This window comes from Microtus pennsylvanicus, chromosome 7 (assembly GCF_037038515.1).
Source record: "Microtus pennsylvanicus isolate mMicPen1 chromosome 7, mMicPen1.hap1, whole genome shotgun sequence".
NCBI classification, from domain to species: Eukaryota; Metazoa; Chordata; class Mammalia; order Rodentia; family Cricetidae; genus Microtus; species Microtus pennsylvanicus.
In genome coordinates, this window is record NC_134585.1 from 91077411 (window position 1) to 91098458 (window position 21048).

The window sequence follows — 21048 nt, forward strand, 5'->3', positions numbered from 1 at the left end:
TGCCATGGCTTGATGACTAGCCACAACCAGTAAGCCAAAATTAGACCCTTCCTTCCCACAAGTGGCTTTTGCTCAGTATTCTGACCCAATAGAGAAACAATACATATTTTAGGATCATACCGCATACAATCTGTTGTTCTGTTTAAATAGAAATTAGGTGGACACAATGATACTTACTGTTCGTGGGCCAGTTAGAAGGGAAATAGCCTTTCAAAGGCAGCAGCTCCACTTCATTGACAGAAGATGGCCCATAGAAGGCACTGCATGCAATGAAGGTATCTAGTTGGAAGTCTAGGGTTTTTGAAATCACCCAAAGATCACCTGAAAGGTCAAACATTTCCAAATTCCTGCTTTAGTGAGGTAAGCTTGACCAAAACAAATAAATAAACAAAACAAGACTATAGCTCGTTAGGATTTCAGCATGGCACTTTGTGGGTGGTAGTAGGGATTGAACTTAGTGCTTTGTGTACGTTATGCAGCCATTCTATCCCTGCACTACAAGTCTAGTACAACACACTTGATGTCTTCTGTGGTTTCCACAAGCAAACTAATTAACATATCTATCACCTGACATGGTTACTTCTGTGTGCCTGCTAAGATCCCTTAAGATCTCCACCTTTTGCAGATTTCAAGTAAACGATACATTATGATTGGCTAATGCTGAAAATTAGATCACTAAAACTCACAACAGAATACATATATACTCAGACAGGCACTTGCATATACATAAAATAAAAATACATCTTAAAAATTATGTGTTTCTATTGTTTATAAAAATAAATAAATAAATAAATAAAACAAAAATTTAAAGAACAATTTGCTAGGCCTAGAGGGATGGCTCAGCCGTTAAAGGCTAGGCTCACAACCAAAAATATAAGAACAATTTGCTGATATTTCGATCAATGAAGACAAAAGATGATTCACAAAACTAACAAAATAGACAAATCTCAGGCAAAACTAATCAAGAAAACAAAATATACAATCCACATAAGTTTCAGAAAATATAAAGTATTAATACATTGAACCAATGACTTCTACAGAGGTTTGCCCAGCCCTCAGGGGATGAGGAAAGAGGTAGTGAGATCCTGTCCCCCACAAACACAAAAGTTTTCAAAAGTTTATTTATTGAGTTGAGAGATAATAAAACAAGATGTCATTCTCTAAGGCTGGCAAGGCAGCTGAGCAGATAAAGCACTTGGAACCCACATGGTGAAAAGGAGAAAACTAATTCACTCAGCTATCCTGATTTCCACATGCATACTGGGATGGGTCTAAATGTAATCTAGAGATTCAACTTGCATCAGAATTCCAGCAGGCTTTTGTTCATAAAACTTCACACATGCCTTTAAATGCATATGAAATTGCTAAGTGCCAAGAGCAGTTTCTGGAAGTGAGGGGAACTCTGTATAGTCTGACTATTAGGACTTAAGCTACAGCAATTTAAGCACTGCGGGATTGGGACAAATATATATATAACATAGAAGCCCAGCCATTAATCCCAGTCAGCGCTCAGGTGGCTGGGGCAGGAGAAACTGTGAATTTAAGACAGAAAGACACTGTCTCAATGAATTAAGAAAGAAATTAAGAAAGGAAAGAGATGTGGCTCAGTGATAAATTCCCTTCCTAACATATGCCAGACCTTGGGTTTGATTTCTCCCACTTACAGTATAAAAGAAGTCTAGAAAAGGCTTGAAATAAAAAGACTTGGTACATGAGAAGATATTTACAATATACCTGACCAACAAAGGAATAACATGAACACATAAAAATCTTTTATAAAAAGGATTGCTAAAAATTCAATAGTAAAGTAGATGAGAAACACATACAGCTAGTAAACACATAAAGAACACTTTGAAGTCAGAGAACAGAAAAGTGCAAACCAAACTACAGGTTCACTGTACACCCACTTGAGTAGGTTGACCACAGCTTCTCTTGTACTAAGACTACACTTGGCAAAAACTACTACGGAAATCAGTTTGGAATTCTAAGATAAAGATGGATGTTACATTCTCATGATCTGTAATACAACATTTCCCTTTCAAGGATTGTATCTCAAAAAGTCTTTTGTATATCTACAAAAAAGTTTAAGAACCCCATACCAGGCTATGGGAGGACTGGGGTAAGAATAGGTCATGGACGCTGAGAGGTGGTGGTGCACAGAGTGAGTTCCAGGTCAGCCCGGCTGTTACACAGAGAGACCCTGTCTTAGAAAAAAAATAGGTCTGACACAGAGTTAAATTACTTTATTATTTATATGGTATCAAAAATTTGGTGCAATTTTTCAATAAAGTGGATTCTGGAATAAAATTTTTTAAAACTCTTAAAATTTTTTTGTTTTTAGTTTTTGGAGGCAGAGTTACTCTGTGTGGCCCTGGCTGTTTTGGAACTCGCTCTGTAGACCATGCTGGCCTCTACTTACTCTGTTTCTTGAGTGCTGGGATTAAAAACTCTAAAAATTCTGAGTATACTTTTTATAAATGATCTAAAACACCACAATTTTCACTATATGGCATTGTTAAATTATACTTTAAAAATTCTCTTTACTATAAAGGATTTGCAGAGCTATGAAACTCAATCATGAACACGGTCAGGTCCACCTACCTTTATTATAAACTGAAGAGCTCTCCTTCCGACTCAGTTTAAGATAAATCCTACTTTTTGTTTCACTGCAAAATTCAGGGTTCACAGTTGCAAACGTCTTTAGTTTACCATACTGTTTCCTCTGAAAATCAAATGCTTTCCTGAAAAAAAATAACAAAAGATTCAAATGAATTTGAGTAGCTAAGAGACTGCTCAGGTTAAGAATAACTCCCTGGTTTCCCAGGAACCTTTGGTTCCCACATCCATATCTTCCAGCTCACAAACACTTGTAACTCCAGCTCCAATAGATCCAATAACCTCTATGCTTCACAAGTACCCACAAACATATGCACATACACATAGACACAATATGAATAAATAAAAATCTTTAAAAAGGAATTATTTTCATTTTTAACACAGAACATAACAGTAAGAACCAAACTTTGTGTGTTCATTTACTTTCAGAGATGTTGCAAAATATAAATATTATAAACAGATATATAAATATATCTATTAGCTGGGTGGTGGCAGCACATGCCTTTAATCCCAGCACTTGGGAGAAGCAGGTGGATCTCTGTAGGTTCAAGGCTAGCCTGGTCTACAGAGTGAGTTCCAGGACAGGCTTCAAAGTTACACAAAAACCCTGTCTTGAAAAACCAAACCAAAATAGACAGACAGAAAGAGAGAGATATTCACAGATGTGAATCATCATCATCATCATCATCATCATCATCAAAGTCAGGCAGAGGTGGTATATTCCTTTAATCCCAGCACTAAGGAGGCAGAGGCAGACGAATATCTGTGAGTCAAGGCCAGCCTGTTCTACAAAGAGTTCCATGACAGCTAGAGCTATTACACAAGAAACCCTGTCTTGAAAAACCAAAATCATCATCATCGAGACAGAAAAAGTATTTAGAATCTAGACCATCTATGTTTATATAGCTGCAAAATTAAAATAATAAATAATCTTAACTACTATTATCTTATACATTATTGTTATGAGCAAGCAATATACACAAAATCCTTGGGAAAGACCCTGGCATCTATAAGCCTGCAATAAGTTATTAAATTTCCATGCAAACTCATTATGTTTAGTTGTTATTGAGCCCACTTTCATCCTATCAGCTCTATAATTCAGGCTTGGGAATGACCTATTCCTATACTGTTAAAGAATTATTATTGTGGTTTTATAAATAGGGTTTCCCTTAGGTTTGTGAATAACTATGAGAAGGAAGAAGGGAGGGAGGAAGGGAGGAAAAAACAAACTACCTTTTGCAAGTTGTCGTGATACTATTGACATCACTTGAGAGAACCAAAATAGCTTTAAAGCCTTACTTTCATTTAAAATTATAGGACTGAGAGTAGTCTCCTTGATATATACTTTCCCCATCTGTGGTGGTTTGAATGCAACCGACCCCCATAAACTCAGAGGGAGTGGCACTATTAGGAGATGTGGCTTTGTTGGAGTAGGTATGGTATTATTATAAGAAGTGTGTCACCATGTGGGTGGGTTTTGAGGTCTCATATATGCTCAAGCCATATCCAGTGTCTCAGACCTCTTGCTGCTACTTTGAGAGATCAAGATGTAGTTCCTTCCTTCTCAGCTCCTTCCCCAGCTGCCTGCATGCTACTATGTCCCACCATGTTTTCCTTTATAAAAGCTGCCATGGCCATGGGGTCTCTTCTCAGCAACAGAAACCCTAACTAAGACACCATCTCAATTTCTTTTCAAACCACTGATGGGTTTGGAATATAGCTTAGGAGAAGAGCAGTCAAGCATGTGAAAGACTATGGGACTAACCCCAGAGTACCTGTTGGTGAGTTCTGCGAGGGTTGCTATTCTATGACATGATTACAGGATCAACTCCAGAGTACCTGTTGGTGAGTTCTGCGAAGGCTGCTATTCCATGACATAATTACAGGAAATTTTATGGTACCATAAATCATACCTCAACAAAAGCTGGCATTCCTCATAGACCGGTACCCTTTGACTTCTTAAATATGAGCCAATACTCTTAACATCATTAAAAACCATGTTGGACTGAGATCCATCCTGTGATAACTGTCCTGGAGTTGCTTCCTCAAGCCATTTGAAAAATTTACATTGATTACCTTTGGGCCTATCACATGTATAAAAGAGACGACCCTAAGGGGGAAAAAAAGATATAAAGAACTTAATGTACAGTGTTTGCCTAGGATGCATATTAGAATAGTGAAAAACTATTTCTATTTTTCTGTTTTCTGCACTATGCTTGTCAAGCATTTTATAACAGCTGCCTGATATTAATATATTCCAAAAATCAAATCACTTATTAATTTAAGCAATACATTAAAATTATAAAGTACCTATTTTTCCATTTATTTTCTCTTCATCAAGAGAGTATATTATCCTGAAAACAAAACCTAATTCAAGAGACTGGAGAGCTGGCTCAGCATTAAGAGTACTTGCTGCTCCTCCTGAGAACCTGGACTTGGTTTCTGGGAACCACATGACAACTGATAACTATGTGTAATTCCAGTCCTAGACTAGAGAATCTAGCACTCTCCTCTGGCTTCCATGGGCTCCAGGTATACATGTGATGAACACACACACACACACACACACACACACACACACACACATATATGTATGCAGACATTCACACATACACATTAAAAAAAAACTCTTGTTTTAAAATATATTTAAAAATTTGCCAGGCAGTGGTGGTGCACACCTTTAATCCCAGCACTTGGGAGACAGAGGCAGGCGGATCTCTGTGAGTTCGAGGCCAACCTGGTCTACAAGAGCTAGTTCCAGGAGCAGCACCAAAGCTACAGAGAAACCCTGTCTTGAAAAAACAACGACAATATGTATGTAGATACAGATATAGATGATGGAGGAAGGTCATTGGTTAAATAAAAAGAAACTGCTTGGCTCTCATTGGTTAGGAGATAGGTGGGAGGAGTAAACAGAACAAAACGCTGGGAGGAAGAGGAAGTGAGCTCAGACTCGACAGCTCTCCTCTCCGGAGCAGACGCCTCAGAGAGACACCATGTCCCAGCTCCGACCCAGGATGGACTTATGCTAGAATCTTCCCGGTAAGACCGGTGCTCACAGATTATTAGAGATGGGTTGATCGGTATATCAGAATTAGCCAGTAAGGGCTAGAGCTAAAGGGCCAAGCAGTGATTAAAAGAATACAGTGTCTGTGTAATTATTTCGGGGCATAAGCTAGCCGAGCAGGCGGCCGGGGTGCTGGGGACGCAGCCCCGCCGCTGCTCCTTATTACTACAAATATATATTTAAAAATTAGTAATAAATTATAACTTGACATTGACCCGGAAACAACTACTAGCGATATCTGTGCATTTCTTTCTACATACACATATACACACACACAAACATATACATAGATTTTGTATAAGAAATTCACCAAATGATGCATCTTATACTTTGTGACCTAACCCTTTAAACAAACAACATAGCATGAACATGCAAACATACTATCAAATAATCTTGAAAACAACATGTTAGTGGCTACATATTTCAATCTATATAGCTATGCTATTATTTATGAATTCTTGCTTTTGATTTTTTTTTTTTGAGACAGTTTCTCTGTGTAACAACTCTGGCCGTCCCAGAACTCATCTCTGCCTCCTGAGTGCTGAGATTAAAGGCATTATGCCACTACTGCCTGACTGCTTTTGAATTTTTTTTTGGTTTTTTTTTTTTTTTGGTATTTTCGAGACAGGGTTTCTCTGTGGCTTTTTGGAGCCTGTCCTGGAACTAGCTCTGTAGACCAGGCTGGTCTCGAACTCACAGAGATCCGCCTGCCTCTGCCTCCCGAGTGCTGGGATTAAAGGCGCGCGCCACCACCACCTGGCTTGCTTTTGAATTTTTAAGGTCAAATTTATATATTCAACTAAAGATGCATACAAATAGTGCAACTATTTAATTGCTACTATAGGTGTAAGCAGTTTTACAAATGAGTAAAAGCTACCACTGTGTTACGAACCCTTCTTTGTAATACCCACAATACACATTAGGACAGCATGCTTTTCTACTCACTGGGCCCTGTCTAGTGCTGGTTCAGTTTCCAACCTTCATTTCTTTCAGTCTCATCTCAGCATTTTCTAAACTCTAAAGCAGACCCCTTTCTCAGTGCTGATACTGTGCTTAGGCACACCCTTCCTACCTTACAGATGTAATTTTCTTCCCTGTATCAGTTTCCATCCACTACTATACAATAAGCTCCTAAATTTTTTGAAAATTAACTTTAATTCTTATTTTTGTATTCTGGAACACAGATCATTCATTTCATTAGAAAAGTACTGAGAGCTTATTATGTTACTAATGTCACAAAGAAAATTCACGTCTCAGTTTCCATAGTACCTAAACTATGAATAAGGAAAGTGTGGGGAGGGAGCAGAAGCAATACCTTATTTGGGCCTTCTTTTTTAACCATGACAAGTTTGGCAGGTTGATTATGATAGCAGGATAGTAAATGATTTTTTCCACTTTTTAGTGTCTCTCCTTTTGACGATGTATAAAAGGATATGTCAACATTGGAAAGTGCTTTGTACAACCTTTGTGCCAAATCAAATAGCAATATATTCAGATGCTCTACAAGAAAAAAAAAAGAACTGAAAATCATATACAAAATTATTTCATGTTAGTATCAATTTCACTGTTTCCTAGCCAATTTGAAAATAGCCTTTTGCCAAGCAGTGGTGGTGCACGCCTTTAATCCTAGCTGTTGGGAGGCAGAGGCAGGTGGATCTCTGTGGGTTCAAGACCAGCCTCATCTACAAGTGCTATTTCTAGGACAAGCTGCACAGCTACAGAGAAACCCTGTCTCAAAAAAAAAGAAAAGAAAGAAAAAAATAGCCTTTTAACAATCAACTGTAACACAAGGCTGTGCTTCCATGTGGGTGTCAGTAACAGAATCTGGGCCCTCTGCAAGAGCACTGAGTACTTTAACCACTGAGTCAGCCCCTAACTATCCCTTTTGTACTCATTTTGCCAAACTGGAACAAAAACAAACAAACAAACAACAACAAAAAAAAAAAAAAACCCAGCTTCATTGCCTTCCAAATAATGCACCCAAAGCAAATACTATTGTATGAAGCCCTTATCTATCAGATTCTGTTATGCTCCCTCTGAAAGTCATCCACACTTTTTCATTATTGTTGCAAATTGACTGTATATATTAAAGGACTTCACTGTATCATTCCTTTTTCTTTAAGAATTGTTATTTTTAATTATGTTCGTGTGTGCGTCTGTGTGTGTGTGTTTGTGCACATGACTACAATACCCAAGGAGGCCAGAAGAGTATTGGCTCCCCTGGAGCAGAGTTACTGATAGTTGTGAATCATGTAACTCTGGGCTTATGTAATAGAGCACAGGTCCTCTGCAAGAGCAGAAAGCATAATTAATAGCTAAGCCATCTCTCTAATTCCTCACTGTAGCATTTCAATACATATAAATATCGTGCTTTTAGCAGCCACACCAGTTATTTACGTATTTTATTGTAGTTTTGGGACAGTCTTACTATGTGGTCTAAACTGACCTCCAGCTCGTACTCTCCTGCCGTCTTCTACGTGCTAGAATAACAGACAGGCACTGCCACACCTTATAACAATCCAGCTTTCAAAATCCAAGTTTTATTCTTAAACCTCAAAACATTCAGACTTAAGCTGGGCAGATCTCTGTGAGTTCGAGGCCAGCCCGGTCTACAAGAGCTAGTTCCAGGACAGGCTCCAAAGCCCACAGAGAAACCCTGTCTCGAAAAAAAAACACATTCAGACCTAAGCATGGATCATATTTAACGGTTTCATTTACATGTAATGGACTCATTTATTTCTATTTTAATAGATAAAAAGCCATAATTTAAAAATTATTGCAATTTCTCACTTTTAAAGCTTTTGATCAGATCAGACATTCAAATAAAGAAATGATAATTTCTAAAATAAATTTCCAGAAGAAAATTTACTATGAAAATCCATAAGGTATTATTCTTTTTTATAGTTCTAATACTCACAATAGGTAATCATCAGAAAAAAAATATAACAGCCATACCTATGATAGAAGATGTAAAGATCTGCTTATAGTGAATGGGAGACTGGAAAACAGCTGGTACGTAAACTTGCCTTTGAGGGAGATAAGCCGATATTATTTTCTGCCCATTTGGGAAGCACAGCTCAGAACCATTTATCTCCTGAAAAAAAAAAATCACAGTTTACCAACAAATTGCTTTTCATATATATAATGAAGAAAACACTAATTGTAGTTTTGAATTTTAGAATCCATGAAAATTGTTTTATGATCTAAAATAAAAAACAAAATAAAGCCTAAATATCTACATAAACTTTTAAGTCTTAAAAATACTAACTTTTCTCATTGGTCTCTTTATATGATTTTAATATGTTATATCAAATTTTTAATAGAGGCATGTGTCTTATTTTAATAATCCAATCAGCAAAATTGATTTGATAGTCAAAAATAAAAACTGTCATAGTGAGCTCAGTACTAGAAGGAGTGGCAGAAAGAGGAATAAGAGCTAATATTTATTAAATACCTTTTACATGCTCAACAGCATACCTAAGACTTTTAAATACATAATTCAATATTCATAATTACTGGGTAACATCAAACAAATAGCTACCTGATCAAAAAGTAAATCGTTCCCAAACAATCTGTGCCTTCTTCTGCTGGAATTCACAAAGTAACTACCGGAGAAAACGCTCCAAGAGCTTGAAGCCTTCCCTCACCTGTAAATCTTTGCCTCTGGAGTTGTAGCTGGCGGGGCTTCCTAACATAGCTTGAATTTCCATTGTCTCGGAAGTCTGCTTTGAGTTCAGAGAAAAAGCTTTCTTCCTGGAAGCCAACGCTCGACTGCTAAAGTCCTGCTGCTGCTGATAGAGCATGCCTTTCATCCTCTGCAAGTGCACAGGGTCTACAGAGCTCTCCTTCACAGCATTCCTCTGCTGCTCACTGTCCTCTGCCACTTCACCGCCAATTCTGCCTAGAGCAGCTGAGCTGCACTGGGATGTGTTTTGATATTTCAGCCACTTGCTTTGCACAGAATTCTTATGAAGCAGTGAAGCATCTCCTGGAGTTCCTTTCCAGCGAGAAGTCTCACCCTGGTCCTCAGGCCCAAGGTCAAATGAAAGAACTGATTCTTCACACAGGTTCAACACAGAAGAACTAGAGGACTCTCGTGTGTCGTCATCAGCCATAAATGAACAGGACTCTAAGACTGCTGGCCCATCATCAGGAGGCAAAGTAATGAAGGGAACTGAGGCTCTGGTTGCACATGGAAATCTTTGAAGGTTCTTACTCCTCAAAAAACCAATGTTTTCCAATCCTGAAAGAAAACATAATGCTGATTCAATACAAATATTTAACCAGTCATCACCCAGACTCTAGAAAACAGTGGGTACATGGGCAAGGGCAGAAGGTTCTGACTTGCTATATAGAAAAAGAAGATAACACTATTTTATTGTCCCCTCCCAAAATAAATGCTTTAATATCAAAATCTAAAGGTTCAAAACTTAATGTATAGATCTGAAGACTCTGTTAAGGCTAACAAATAAGTCCTCCTCTTTTCTTCTACAGAACTAAATATCTAATTTAATTATTCATACTTATAGAACCTCTAAGTTTTCAAAGTATTCAAATCGGAGAAAAGCTACATCATTCTCATTTTACAGATGAAGTAACAGAGTCCAGAGCTCACAGTGTCTATCAAGTAGAAAGAACACAGAATGAGTTGATATCTATTCACATTCCTTCTGTGGACAAAGTTAACAGCTCACTTAATATGATGTGATTGCAACTGTTCATTATATTTATGAATTATGATACCTTTCATAACAAAAATTTTTAGCTTTCTATGTTAAATTAATCATAGATGGGATAGTGAACTCATGTCAGATTTTGTCTGAATGAGCTTTGGAATTCCTTCTTTCTAGAAGCAGCTATTGGAATAGAGACATTGCTGAAAGTGTAAAAAGCAATAAATATGTATTTGATAGATTAATGAATCAGCAAAACTGCATAGGAATTGAATACTATTAAAGTCTTTATCTAAAAATATAAATTCTTACTTTATTTGACACAGTCTCTATTTTATAGGGATTAAATTCTGACGACCACTTGGGAAGTAGTAGAGCAATAAGTGAGTCAATGAATATTCTTAAATGAAGTGTTATGTTATAATCCAACAACCTAATTGAGTAACAGTGACAGAAAATTAAAATGTCATTACAGAACTAAAGATTCATGCCTGTTTCAGAAGATATATTTCCCCCAAAAGATCTCTTCCCCATCCTTTTTTTATCCCCAAGTAGCCCAAGCTAGCCTTTAAGTACTGATCCTCCTGCCTTGTCTCCTGAGAGCTGGGATTATAATACCATCTCACACCCATCCACATCTCCTCCTACCCTCCCTTTTTTCACCTGCCTTCAATCAGACATAACCATGAAGTCAACTCCAACTCAAGTACTGATTCACATTAAATTTTTTCATACTAATCATCAATTCACAACCAAAAAACAAAAATACATAAATGAAATTATCAAGAAAAAGAGAAGTTAGTGGGAAGTGATCCTATTAAACAATACAGTTTTCAAGAAGCAGAAAATGACTTATAAGAAAAGTCAAAATAGAGTTAAAAGCTTGAGGCCTGGGAACAATGATGGCATCAGCCACTGAAGAGTTCCTCATACTGACAGTATCCCAAAGCAAAATGAGGAGATGAAGAAGTTATGCTAAGGTCTCAACCAGTGGTGTTCATGAGACATTTGCTACAAACTACTTCACAACAGAAAAGAGGAGCCAAGTGTTGGCATTTTATATGGTGCCTGTGGGGTTTTTTTTGTTTGGTTGGTTTTGGTTTGGTTTTGGTTTTCGAGACAGGGTTTCTCTGTGTAACTACCTTGGCTGTCCTGACTTTAAACTCACAGAGATCCACCTGCCTCAGCCTCCTGAGTGCTGAGATTAAAGGCACATGCCACTGTCTAGCACATTGGCATTTTAGCTGCAAGAAGTCCTTCGACAGTAGAGACACTTTCAGAGGCAGTGAAAAGACAGTAGAGGAGGGAACAAGAACTAGAAAGGAAGGAAAATGCATTTGGAACAGCATCCATAACAGAAAAAAGCCTGAGGGAAGAGACACTTCTAGCCCAGTAACACTCTCACAGATAACAGCAGAGAAAACGAAGATCACCAGGGAAAGTCCTTGCTCTCAGAGATTCCTCAGAGAACTCAAGCACAGAGTCTTCATTTCTCGTGTTGAAAGAAAAAGTAGGTGCAGAGCTTGATGCAGAGATCTTTTGTTCTGGTGAAATCACCTGTCCAGAAAAAAGAAAATTACTAAGATGTTCTTACAGTGCCCTTTCCTACTTGAATTCTGGTGACCTCTCTTTCAGAAGTCACTATTCTAAGCACATTGGGAACAAAGAACTATAAAATTATCAACAAAAAGGACAGGCTAGCAAAAACTTACTACTATAAACAATAATTTTAAGTACAAAAAAGGTTAGGATTTATTGTGAAGTGGATGTCATTCTGATGTGGACTGATTCCATTATGAAGACTTAGTTCTGAGGGTAAATTTCCATTCTAATGGGTTCAACCCAAGTCCCATCTCATGTGTGCAAACTATATTTCCGCATACACAAGGTCTGAGCAGTTTTCTCTTATGTTCGTGGATTTCGGGTTATGCATAGTTGATATACATTTTAAGATATTCCTTCCAAGTGCAGGGACTCTTTAAATATATTCAGATCTGAACAGTCACAATTCTCACTAGAATAGTTTTTAAGTTGTGTTGCAGTTTTTGCCCAAAATCAAAACGTAATGACAGTCACACTTGATGCTGTTCTAGTTTGCCTTCAGTTGCTGTCATAAACACTTAAAAACAAGTTAGGAGAGGATATGGTTTGTTTCAGCTTACGTTTTCAGGTAACAGCCCATTACTAAGGGATGCTGGGCCAAGTACTCATGCAGGAACTGAATCAGAAACCTTGAAGAAAGAATCCTTACTGGCTTGCTGGCTCTTACACAGCTCAGGACCACCTGCCCAGGAATGCCACTGCCCACATCCATCAACAATCAAGACAGTTCCTCAAAGATATGACCACAGGCAGGCCAATCTAATCGGAGTAATTCCCCAATCGATGTTCCCTCCTCCCAGGTGACTCTAGGCTTTGTAAAGATAACAATAAAGAACTGTCAGGCACAGTGTCACATGCGCTTAATCTCAACATTCTGGAGACAGAGGAAGGCAGAGCTCTGAGAGTTCAGGATCAGCCTGGCCTGCACAGTGAGTGAGGCCAGCCAGGGCTACACTGTGAGGCCATGATTCAAAAAAACAAACAAAGGGCTGGAGAGATGGCTTAGCAATTAAAAGTAGTGTTTGTTTTTCAGCTCCTAGTACTGATATGGCAGCTCACAACTATCCAGCTTCAGGAACTCCAACACCCTCTTCTAGCTTCCCTGGGCACCAGACATGCAAGACATACATGTAAACAGACGAACACGCAAGCAAAATACTCATACACATAAAAGAAGAAATTCTTAAGTATTCCACCCTATTCCTCTACCTAGTACATTCTCCACAACTGGCCAGAGTTATTTCTAAAAATTAAGCTAAATCTTTTTTCTTCACTGATGCAAGCCCTCTAATTGCTCCCTGTCTATTCCAATGTAGACTGCTTTGTGATATGTTACACGGCCCTACCTGACCAGGCCCCTGGCCTGCTCTCTGGTTTCACTTCTGTCACTTTCCTTGTCCCTCATTCACTCCACATTATTCTACAAACTGGCCAACTGTCTGTTGCCACAAATCCCTTTCCCCCAGGATACTGGCATGACATTCTCATCTCTACTCCAGTGTCAGCTATCAGAGACAGCTGACTTTTCCTACATACAACAGATCCCCAGACCATCTGTACTGCCACCCCTTACATGGCTCTATCCTAACTCAGAGCACTTAAGCCCTTCCAGGTACTATGTATTTATCTTTACTAGCATGTAAGTTCTATGAAGACAAAAATTTGCCTCTTTTATTCACAGCCTATTTTGACAATACAATAGAAGTAGGCAGTTGTTCATGAGAATATGTTTGTTGCCTGGGAATACAATTCAATGACAGAGCACTTGCCCAGCAAGTGTGAAGTCCTGATTTGATTCACAGCCCTGGGTGGGGAAGGTGGGAGGTGGGGTTGAATGGTTGACAAACATATACATTTTTAGGAATTACCCATAATTCTACTTTCCTATCTCTCATTCATTCTTTAATTCCCTCTGAATTGGCCACTACGCATACTATTTCATTGCAATTGTTCTTGCCAAGGTCACCATGATCTCCAAGTAGCTAATGAAATGGGACATATTTCTATATCCCTTTTATTGGTGGGCTCATTAATAACAGACTCCATTCTGGAGATGATGTGACCCAAAAGCATAGAGGCAATAAAAGGAAAAATTAGTAAAAGGGGTTCTAAGAAACTAAAAACTTTCTGCATAGAAAAGGAAGAGATCAACAGAGACCACATACAGGATGGAAGAAGAACGGGCAAAGTATTCATCTGACAAGAGACTGTAAGATAATCGGATTTGAAAGTGGCAAATGGTGCTGGGGTAGAGAGCTGACCCTAATTAGCATATAACAATAATTAGAAATATGGCAATGGACACAAATATACAAATTTCTTCCTCTTTTGTTCTTTTTTCCGTGACTGCCTAGAAGTCTCTATACAGCCCAAGCTGGCCTCAAACATTTTTTTTCCTGCTTCAGGCTCTCAAATGCTGGGATTTACAGTCAAGAGCCACTAAACACACAGGTTTCTTTTTCAATAACTCAAGCAATGGTGATCACAAATTATAATATTATGAAGAGTGGGAAACAGTATAGACTTGGAAACACAGAAAAAAAGCAAACCAACATAGAGGAAAAACTAATAACACATAACACATAGGCTGATTTAGTCCAGTAATTGTAGAAAGCCTCGAAATCTGGTACTGCTGAAAGGAGGCTAAGTCAGAAAATTACAAACATGCCAACAAGTCAGAAAGCAAGAGTGCCTTGTGTAGTCTGACTAGAGCTATTATGGTTCTTGCCAATTTACCCATGGACTCCTTTTTATAAGGATTTACAAAATGTAGTAAAAGAAAACAACTTGGTGAAATGCAACTATAAAAATGACTTTTACCTGTAGGAAGTCAGTCTGCACACAAGCGCTAGGCAACTCTGGTGTCCAGCCTGGAGTACATGTCATGAAGTTTTCATATTCAACGCTATCTGGAAGCTGACTGTATCCTAGCTGTGTGCTGTGTCCTCTCACCATTACACCACTAGTGGCTGATCCTTTCACCTGATGGCCTTGAAACTCAACAGGCTATGGGTAAAGTATTAAAAACAAGAATTTTGTAAGTATATGACACAAATATTCATACTGTATGCATACAGAAATGTTCTTCCTTATTGTACACTAAGCCCTTTGAGTGCACAGGCCTTTCTATTTTGTCTAAGAATCACCACCATGTAATGTATTATTTTTCATACAGAAATGAGCCAATAAACACAAAATAAAAGAGAAGAAATGAAGAAGCACTTTGCTTTGCTTGAGAAGTCTGCACACTTATCAGGTAGACAGTGGGATCTCTGCAGCCCTATATATCTGAATCTTCTGCTCTGAAGTGTGACTGCAAAGCAGAGTTACTCCCTCAGTTACTTCATGTCTACCTATGCCATGCTTTCAGGTTCCAAATGGCTTTCTCTGCTGCCCCCTTGAGGATTTTAGCATTTATGCCACACAGGGTTTAACAAAGCCCACCTAGGATACAGGAAAATAAAACAGCTAAAAGGGCCAAAAGAATGTCCTTAAAGGATTTATTTCTAATGGATGGATGAATTAACAAAATGATAACTATAGAAACTCTGAATCTACTATCACTTAGAAATAAAGATCCTAAAGATCATTTGAAAGGACAATCAAACTTAATGTGCTTTTTTTCAGAGCTTTAGAAGAGAAAAACGCTATATAGTACCTGATTGGCGGCCTACACTGCATTTCTAGCCGTGCTCACCTGAAATGAATTGCTAAGTTACTAGGACAGGCATACTGACAATTCAATGCTAGCATTCAACAAATGGACTGTCGGGATTTCTTTGGGCCAAGAAACATTGTTTTAAAAATTTGTGAGGGGAGTCATGAATCCAGAAAGTTTGGGACCTTGTGTACTGCTACAGTTTTAGTATAAATTACAGAGCATTCTTGTGCTGGTTAGTTTTATATCAACTTGACACCTGCTAGAGTCATCAGAGATGAGGGAGCCTCAATTAAGAAAATGCATCTACAAGATTGGACTGTAAACAAGCTTGTAGACATTTTCTTAGTAATTGATGAGTAAGGACCGACCCCGTCTATTGTGTTTTGGGGAGGACAGTGAAAGGACTTTGGAACTTTGGACTGGAAAAGCCATTGAGTGTTCAAACCTCAGTAGGCTTCTCTAAAGGAGCTTGGAAAGTAAGAATGTTGAGAGCAGTGTAGGCAGTGGAGACTTTGCTTGTGAAGTTTCAGATGTGTGAAGAATCTGTGGTGTCTGGTCAGCTGGAGCTGTGATCACCAAGAGACAGAACCACTAAAGTAAAACCCTTGCTTTCCCGGGACAATGGATGCTGGTCAGCTGTTGCTGAAGAATCAGCTGTGCATAAAAGGCAACCAACATCACGAGATGAAATCTTCTGGGAAGTGGTTCCTCAGAGTCAGCACACAGCTGTATTCCAGAAGTGGGCCAAAGTTGTAACTTGTGCTGGCAGCTGAACTTGGTAGTATAAGAATCACCCATTGTACTGGTTGTGAAGGCATGAAGCACTGAGGCTTGGGACTGTGAGGCCAAGAGACCACTGGTGAAGGTGCATCCTCAGTAGCAGTTGAAGGCCCAGGATTAAAGGGGTCATGCAGAGAAGGGAGAGGCTATTGATCAACATGCAACCCAGTTACTGTAACTTTTTGCCAATTGCTGGCAACTCCAGCACTTTGGAGATGCCAGTTCCATGGGATGGCCCCCAGGCACAGTAGCAAGTATAAGTGACGCCAACCTGAGCTTAGACGACAAGCTGTATGAGCTGCAGAGGGTGGAGCCTGAGAAGTGATCCCAGATATTAGACACTGGATTATTTACACTGTTGTTTTGCTATACTTTGATTGTGACTGTGCTCTGGTTCTTCCCTCCTGAAGGAAGTATTTAACTTTTTATTGCTTTCACAGGAGCCCATGCTTTAAAAATTTTGAACTTTTTTTTTTAGAGATGGTTCAGCCGTTAAAGGCTAGGCTCACAACCAAAACTTTGAACTTTTAAGGGGATTCTGTATTTTAAAAGAGACTTTGAATTGTTTAAAAAGATTGATTATAAAGTGTTTGAATTTGCAACTATGTAACTATGGAATTTTTTAAGTATTTAAAATGTTTCATACTGTGGTTTTATATTAATATATGATCTTGGGAATTAACAAGAAAGGAAAGTTATAGCTTAGCAGTAATGTGTTCATGTGTCAAGCTGAGTAGGGATCAGTTATGCTATAGGCTAGTTTTATGTTAACTTCATACAAGCTAGAGTCATCAGAGAGGAAGGAGCCTCAACTGAGAAAATGCCTCTGTAAGACTGAACTATAGAAGAGCCTGTAGGGCATTTCTTAACTAGTAATTGATGAAGAAGGGTCCAGCCTATTGTGGATGGTGCCACCCTTGGGCTTTTGTTTTTTTGTTGTTGTTGTTTTTTTGGTTTTTCGAGACAGGGTTTCTCTGTGGTTTTGGAGCCTGTCCTGGAACTAGCTCTTGTAGACCAGGCTGGTCTTGAACTCACAGAGATCCGCCTGCCTCTGCCTCCCGAGTGCTGGGATTAAAGGCGTGCGCCACCACCGCCCGGCTTCACCCTTGGGCTTGATAGTCCTGCGTTCTATAAGAAAGCATGAACATTGTCAAGGGGAACAAGCTAGTAAGCAGTACTGCTCCGTGGTCTTTGCATCAGGTCCTGCCCGGTTTGAGTTCCTGCCCCAACTTCATTCAATGAAGAACTATGATGAAGAAGTGTAAACCAAATAAGCCCCTTTCTCCCCTACCTTTTTTTTTTTTTTTTTGGCATGGTGTTTCATCATAGCAATAGCAATCCTAACTAAGGAAACTCTTATCAACTATATGGTAAGAGACACATAAATACTAGGAAGGGGGCATAAGAGGTGGCAGTACAAAGTATGATCAAAATATATGCTATACAGTTACAGAAATATTATTTTCTATCAAAGAAACACACAGTAGTTTAGAGAGAGAGAGAAATGTACCTGCTGAGAAGTCCACTGCTCATGAGGACGCTCTAGCATATGGGAAACTACTGTGGCACGTAAGTTCCTGGCTAGGATGGAAAAATTAAACAGCCTTACTTATCATACGGATCACAATGTTTCCAAAAATATTTACTTCTAAAACTGAAATAATACATTTTAAAAAGGTTTAATCTGGAGTATGAGTTAAGATTCAAGGTACTATTCTATATAGACTGGTACATTCTTAAGGCAAAAAATTCAATATATTCAAATTGAAAACATTAATGATTACTTAAAAAAAAATTAAGACCAGGTGTGGGCACAAGCCTTTAATTCCTTTACTCAGGAAGCAAAGGTAGAGAGATTGTAGGTTCAAGGTCAGTCTTGTTTACAGTGAGTTCCAGGACAGCCAGGGCTACGAAGAGAGACCCTGGCTCAAATAAATAAATAAATTTCTTTGTTTTGCAGGAGTATTTGTCTGCGGGCCTATACACGTGCCGTGTGCATGTTGGGTCCTACAGAGGTCAGGGAGGATGTTGGGAACCAGATCTATATCCTCTGTAAGAGCAGCACGTTCTTTGTAGCTGCTGGGCCATCTGTCCAGTTCCCTTACTGCTCACTATATCTTAGTGGGCATATGTTCTTGCAACTTTTTTGGCACCTAGTTTAAAAAAATAATAATATATTCTAAGTCAACAGAATATATTTATCACCTATATTACAAATGTTAAAAATTGTTGAGAACTGCCCAATTGTTAAGAACAAGAAAACTAAGAAAACTAAAATTAACACTATTGTATGCACAATCACAGTGGGGCAAGGGGGCACCAGTCTATCCAAACCTTTCTCAAACCCATCTGACTATAGTGTGGGAACTCTGCTATATTTGCTGACCTGCAAACCACTATGTAGAGCAGAAATCTGCCACGCAGTGTTGGAATTAAGGCAGGTACTGAAATGCCCAGCCAGCACTGGGGAACATAGTAGTAATGAAAAGGGAACAACAAAGAAGACAGCCACACAGTTAAACCAGACAAAGTCAGAGTATGATAGGAAAAGATGTCATACAGAAAAATGATGTTACTGAGACCTACAGCAAGACTAAGCCACACGTCAGGTGTGAAAAAGAAAGCAGGGGGTAAGACTGACAAGGTGGACCGACCAGCAGCACAGCATGAGCACACTCCCAACAAGACAACACTCAGCCTCACTTCATACTGCACTCAGAAGTAGTTTTTTAGTATATTTAGTACCAAAATTGATGATTTCACTATTTTAAAGTCCCCTAGAGTGCTACACAGCGTTCCTTGTTTTATTTATTTTTTTGTTTATTTATTTATTTTTGTTTTTCAAGGCAGGGTTTCTCTGTTGCTTTGGAGCCTTCCTGGAACTAGCTCTGTAGACCAGGCTGGCCTCGAACTCACAGAGATCTGCCTGCCTCTGCCTCTCAAGTGCTAGAATTAAAGGCATGCGCCACCACACCGTCTGGCTCACTATCTATTGTTCTTAAGTGTGTCTGCTGCAGAGAAAATATGTGGATTGTTTTGATCATGAACAACTCATAGCACTGCTGGCAACTATGTTAATAAATCAAAAACATTAAATAAAGTGGTGTTTAAATAAAGACATAATTAATTACATGGTGAGAAGAGAAAAATGTTCCAGCCAGGGGGCTGAAGAGATGGCTCCATGGTTAAGAGCACTGACTGCTCTTCCAGAGGACCCAGGTTCAACTCCCAGCACCCACATGGCAGCTCACAACTGTCTGACTCCAGTTCCAGAGGCACCCTCACACAGACATCCAGGCAAAACACCAATGCACAGAAAATTAAAATAAAGTTTAAAAAAAAAAATGTTCCGGCCAGAGATGTGCAGGAAGCCAACCTTGCATGTCCTATGTGACCAGTGATTCAAAAGTTTGGTGTTTAAGTTCATCACAGAACACAATGACTTCAACTAACATGAAGCAAGTGGAATCTTATCTTTCAAATGGATGAAAGAATCATGTCCTCAAATACCACATTTCTCAAATCTTCATATTACAATGCTATGCTCATTTCAGTTTATAGATCAGTTATATCTATTCATGTTTAATTTTTATTATGAATTTTTTAGAAAATAAACTGCATTTCAAAGAATTTCAGAATGTACGGTAATTTTCTCATACTTTTAGTAAAAATGACCTAACATATATGAACAAGAATTTAAAATTAAAGTCGGGTGGTGATGGCATAAGCCTTTAACCCCCGCAGAGGCAGGCGGATCTCTGACTTTAAGGCCAGCATGGCTTATAGAGTGAGTTCCAGAACAGCCAGTACTACACAGAGAAATACTGTCTGAAAAACCAAAATAAAATAAAATAAGATTTAATTTTAACATTGCGTATCACAGAGTGTTGTTCATTTATTGTCATGTATTATAGATCAGTCGGAGCTATGCAACAAGATGTTGTCTTAAAACATACACACATTATAGCTGGAGAGATGGCTCAGTGGTTAAGAGCATTGGCTGCTCTTCCAGAGGTCTTGAGTTCTATTTCCAGCAGCCACATGAAGGGTCACAACCACCTATAGTGGGATCTGATGCCCTTCTCTGGCATAAAGGCATACATGCAGATAGAGCACTCATACATAAATAAATCTTTAAAAAAATTAAACCACACACACACACAAACTGGGGGTGACACCCAGCACTCAGGGGGGCAGAGACAGGCAGATGTCTGAGTTTGAAGCTAGCCTGGTTTACAGAGCAAGTTCTAGAACAGTCAGGGCTACATGAAAACCCTGTCTATAAAGACCAACCAACCAGCAAAAAACCAAACACACGCACTGTTTGATGTTAAGTAGACTGGGGAATTGTGAAAGGAAAGAGACTCAGTCATCACTATATTATCCTCTATTAAAGTTGTCATTACCAAACTTACGGGTTACACTCTGTAATCCCCAACCCCCTCTGTTGAGAGATAGTCTTCGTAGCAGACTGGCCTCAAACCCACTCTAGTTGAAGATAACTTTAAATTCCCTTGATATTGCCTTGTTTTCCAAGTGCTGAGATTATAGGAATAAGCCACCATGCTCAGCCACCACATATGTAAATACAGCAGACTGATAGTATCTTCATTTTTCTGAGCTACAAAGGGAACAACCAAAATAAGACA

At 38.8% G+C, this 21048-nt stretch overlaps 1 protein-coding gene across 1 annotated transcript in view; it reads right to left on the minus strand.

Moving 5' to 3' along the window:
- Nucleotides 1-21048, minus strand: part of Zgrf1 (zinc finger GRF-type containing 1) — a 53248-nt gene that overhangs the window by 21031 nt on the left and 11169 nt on the right. Inside the window, exons 7-15 of the mRNA XM_075979169.1 lie at nt 17910-17980; nt 14779-14964; nt 11790-11913; nt 9331-9926; nt 8639-8777; nt 6999-7183; nt 4530-4726; nt 2602-2741; nt 178-321 (exon numbers count right to left, since the gene is read on the minus strand). Of these exons, the coding sequence (XP_075835284.1) occupies nt 178-321; nt 2602-2741; nt 4530-4726; nt 6999-7183; nt 8639-8777; nt 9331-9926; nt 11790-11913; nt 14779-14964; nt 17910-17980 (1782 nt within the window). The remainder of the gene's footprint in view (nt 1-177; nt 322-2601; nt 2742-4529; nt 4727-6998; nt 7184-8638; nt 8778-9330; nt 9927-11789; nt 11914-14778; nt 14965-17909; nt 17981-21048) is intronic.